The 3,957-nt window shown below is 39.4% G+C and overlaps 1 protein-coding gene across 4 annotated transcripts in view; it reads right to left on the bottom strand.

Moving 5' to 3' along the window:
- Positions 1–220: 220 nt before the first annotated feature.
- The window catches only part of LOC111253040 (inactive non-canonical poly(A) RNA polymerase protein Trf4-2-like), an 8,520-nt gene continuing 4,783 nt past the window's right edge, over positions 221–3,957 (bottom strand). For all 4 annotated transcript variants that reach the window (XM_086992472.1, XM_022811857.2, XM_022811860.2 and 1 more), the window contains 6 exons: positions 3,492–3,665; positions 3,032–3,190; positions 2,590–2,710; positions 1,689–1,962; positions 960–1,335; positions 221–621 (listed from right to left, as the gene is read on the bottom strand). In XM_086992472.1, coding sequence (XP_086848598.1) covers positions 532–621; positions 960–1,335; positions 1,689–1,962; positions 2,590–2,710; positions 3,032–3,190; positions 3,492–3,665 — 1,194 coding nt within the window. In that variant the 3' untranslated portion in view covers positions 221–531. The remainder of the gene's footprint in view (positions 622–959; positions 1,336–1,688; positions 1,963–2,589; positions 2,711–3,031; positions 3,191–3,491; positions 3,666–3,957) is intronic.

The following is a 3,957-nucleotide window of genomic DNA, read 5'->3' as shown; positions in this document are numbered from 1 at the left end:
TATATATATATAAAGAATGGTTACAAATAGACGCTACTTATATGCTAATAATGGCAATGTAGAAACAGGAACCTGGCAGTACACCTCAAATAAGCCAGTGGGCAACCAGGCCGTACATACCATATGTCCTAAGGCTGGCATTTTTCCATATGCGATCAATAACGGAGACAATCGGATAGAAGCCATCGGAAGTTATAAACAGTGAAGTTTTTTTGTACGAATTAATTTTTTTTTTTTGTAGTTCTGTCTTTTCTTTCTTTTTTTTTTTATAGTTTTTGCATCACAGACAGTTTGAAGTACCTCTTTTTGTTTCAAAAGACAAACGAGGTAAATCGACAACAGGCATTGTCGTTTTCTTTATCTTCTGTTTCATTTCCAGTAACATAATCGCATCACAAGAACGAATTTGTTTAATCATTCAGTGGTTTTGGCATTAATCTTTATATACGTACGTAATAAAGAGATCAAAACGGTGAAAGCGGCTTAGAAAATGAATGTCGCTTGTTGGTAGTGTCAAGCACGACGCGCTCCTCATGCGACATCTCGACCCAATGACTTGGGAGAAATGCTAGGCGCCCCCGTGCCGGTATCGCCGTCGCAGGACATAGCATTATCGATTTCCTAAAATCAGGTGCATTCAAGGGAAGCGTTATGAAAGAAAGGAGTCTTTTGCAATAACTTAAATAGATCTCCCTGCAAATGACAGATATAGACGTATGAGATTCACGTCAATATTCGTGGTTACTACCCCCGCTATTAATCGTATGCAGGCGGTCCGTCAATCAGACAAAGTCTACCCTGTCACTGATTTTCGATTTATGCAAAAATCGGGATAGCAAGAAACTTTAAAACCTCGACCCCTGTTTTAGTCGGGTTTGATATCTGCGAAGATAATTACGAAGCAAGTCATAACTAGTATCATATATTAATACGAATGGGGTTCTGGCCCATACGCCTACCTGCACACGAGGTAACTCTGTTCCATCCTCAGCCGATTGCTGATCATGCTCAGAGGCACCAACGGAACCTAGTCGACCTAGACCCTCGACAAGGGGCGAACCGACGATCAAAATCGGCTGCTGGACAAACTGTGTGTAGCCATTCTGGTTCACCCACTGATTACAGTAAGAGACTGTGCCTGGAGTTATTTGTTGCTGTATTTGTTGCTGAGTTGACTGTTGTTGGTACAACTGAATCAGGTCCGGGATCGTGTTATCAGGATAAATGTTTGAAAGAGCAGGCTCGCACGGATAGGCCATCCAAAGGCCACTTTGTAAAGCATGAACTCTTTCATCTACGGCTGCGTCCGTAATACGAATGATGCGACCCAATATACTGAAAAAAAAACAACAAATAAGTAGAGGAGTACCATATTCTATACATGCAATCAACAAGCAAATCGGCGAGTTTAACTTTTAACACTGTTGTCTATGTCAAAGCTTTCCCTGTATAAATCTATTATAGGTTTATACAGGGAAAGCTATAGTTTTTTTCGACCTCGTCCTATTCTCCTGGATAGTGAGTAGCCTAATATAAACGTCGCTCAAATTTTTATATTTTACATGTAAATTAGAGAAAAAAAAAGTATTTAGTCGAAATATGAATAGTCACTCTGTTCTCATATAGTTAGTGAAATTTATTAAAATTCGAAATCGAGTAAATAAAAATAGAAACGGGCATACAAACACCTTAACCCAGGGGATGTTTCTTGAAAGGGCCGACTAATCACTGGATGTACAATGGACTCCAGATCAGCGAAAGCTTCTCGAAGCTTCTCTCGGACGATGTTGAAGTTAAAAGAACTGCGAGCTACATCATTGCCTGGTGTAAGTGGATCTTCTATGCTAAGCATCCCAGTAGCATTGCCAACTAATGAAGAACTTGTCGTCGCTGTGCAAGAGGCCATGCTAACCCGCAGTTCCGCCTTGTCAACCAAGGAACCGCCTGCTCGGATACGAATTCCTGCGAATGAACCGTCAAATAAGATCGTGTTGTCAGTTAGTAACTATACGATAAATACGTTGAATAAAAAACACTTGCCAACAAGCACTTGCAAAAGCATTCAATAGCTTATGATGCGTATATGGTAATACTCTCATCACATTTAGAGAAAAACTTTGGCTACCTAGCATTGATTTACGAAACAAAAAAATGTCTTTTCTTCATCTAAAATTATTTCCTTTGAAGTAAAGTGGGCTGGTATTCAGTCATGAGGCTGAAGCATTTATCAGCCAAGTTCTGTCTCCTAGCGAAGCTTAATTCGAAAACTATTCAATATCAGGTTCCGTCGGATTCGCCTGTAACGGCCTAACAGTATATGCGAATATACATATATTAAGATATATGTTTTTGGATTTTCTTAGGGCTTTGCTGACATTTCGCTTGTCGTTTGTGTATAACGACTAAAATATAAGTGCTAAAGTAGCTCTAGAGTCTTTGTGCATGAAGAGCCGCTGTACGTAAAAATGCGTTTGAACGTAAACTCCTCTGAAAACTTATATAAGAAGCTGAGAATTCTAAACGCCGAATCAGCAGATCCGAATAACACTATGCGTGACCACCATACTCCGAGGTTGTATTTATGCAGACCAAAATTGTCATAGTCGAATTCGTTGCCATAGTAAGATAGAATATTCATAAGGAGAGCGCCCAAATTGATTCGTGGGTCCCGGGCTGCGTTCTTGTCCGTTTTGAGTTGGAGGAAACTTAACTGCAAACAGTAAAAAGTTGATATTACACCAATTGGAGTTATTACTGTTAGTGTTACGGTCATTTTCTGTAAATTTACTTAGATGAAAAATTTAGGTGCGAGAAATGTCTGGCGGATACTCGCGAGCAGCAAACGTCCCTTCGTTGGCTCATGGAACCTTGAACTGAAAAGTTCGAGGTTCGATGAACCAACGATTTTCTAGTTTTGGCCTTTATTTTTGTCTAACACACGTTACCATCATTACATAACTGTTAAATGTATTAAATTATCGACTAGTTAACTCTTTGGATGCTCCGCATGCGCGCAACACAAAGTACTCACAATCATAAGAATGAGACTATAACTCGATAAGCCGCCATGAAACACTTCATTCAGGCAGAGCCCGCTGATAAATTGCTTGAGAACGAAGGCGAGCTTCTTGAGGCACGGAAATACTTCGCAACATCGGATTACAAAGCGAGCTGAGTCAGTACAATTGACCTGACGAGTCAAAGGGAAAAATCACGAATCGTAACATCCAATGATTTGTATATCTTAGCATTGAGGCACTGTATAAATATTTTAAATGGAAATATATTTCTCTCGAATGAACGTACACTTACTACTAATGTCAATGGACAAATACATATTTGTATGTGACTGTACAAATAGGGGAAAATATCTTGTAGCAGAAGAAGAGCGCAAGATCAATACGAAGAGAGTAAGAGAAGTGACTGCTCAATCTTTGTCCAAACAGCTTTGCTCCAATTATTTTTTAGTTTCCATTTTAACCGTAGCCTGCCTGATTAAAAGCGATGTCAACTTTGATGTTGGTCAGGGCATCCTGAAATTTAATCAGGGGAACGGTAGCTTTGTCGAGCACCCTGACTGACGAAGGGAAGGCTATTCGATGTTCATATAACACGCGTTCAAGGTCGTACAGAGGCGGAATTCCATCCCAGTGTCCTTTTACAATCTGAAAGGCAAAAATCAGGTATTCAGTGTATAAATTTTAGGACACTTTTTTTGCTCAGTCCTTAGTCACGAGGCATTATTTTGAACGTGAAGAGATACTGATAAATATAATATTAGGACAAACCAATATCCCATCATATGCATATGTACTTAATCAAATCTTGCAGAGTAGATCTGATTGTCTAATAGTCCGCAGACTTTTTTTATCTCTTAATAGGCTATATATCGCCTCATAGGCCCGATATATCAGTTTGAGTGAAATGTTTGCGGTACAATTAAGCCGTATTTATATA

Source organism: Varroa destructor, unplaced genomic scaffold, assembly GCF_002443255.2.
Source record: "Varroa destructor unplaced genomic scaffold, Vdes_3.0 BEIS01000006.1, whole genome shotgun sequence".
NCBI lineage: Eukaryota > Metazoa > Arthropoda > Arachnida > Mesostigmata > Varroidae > Varroa > Varroa destructor.
Note: the sequence above shows the minus strand (reverse complement) of the source record. Positions and strands in the feature narration are given on the sequence as shown.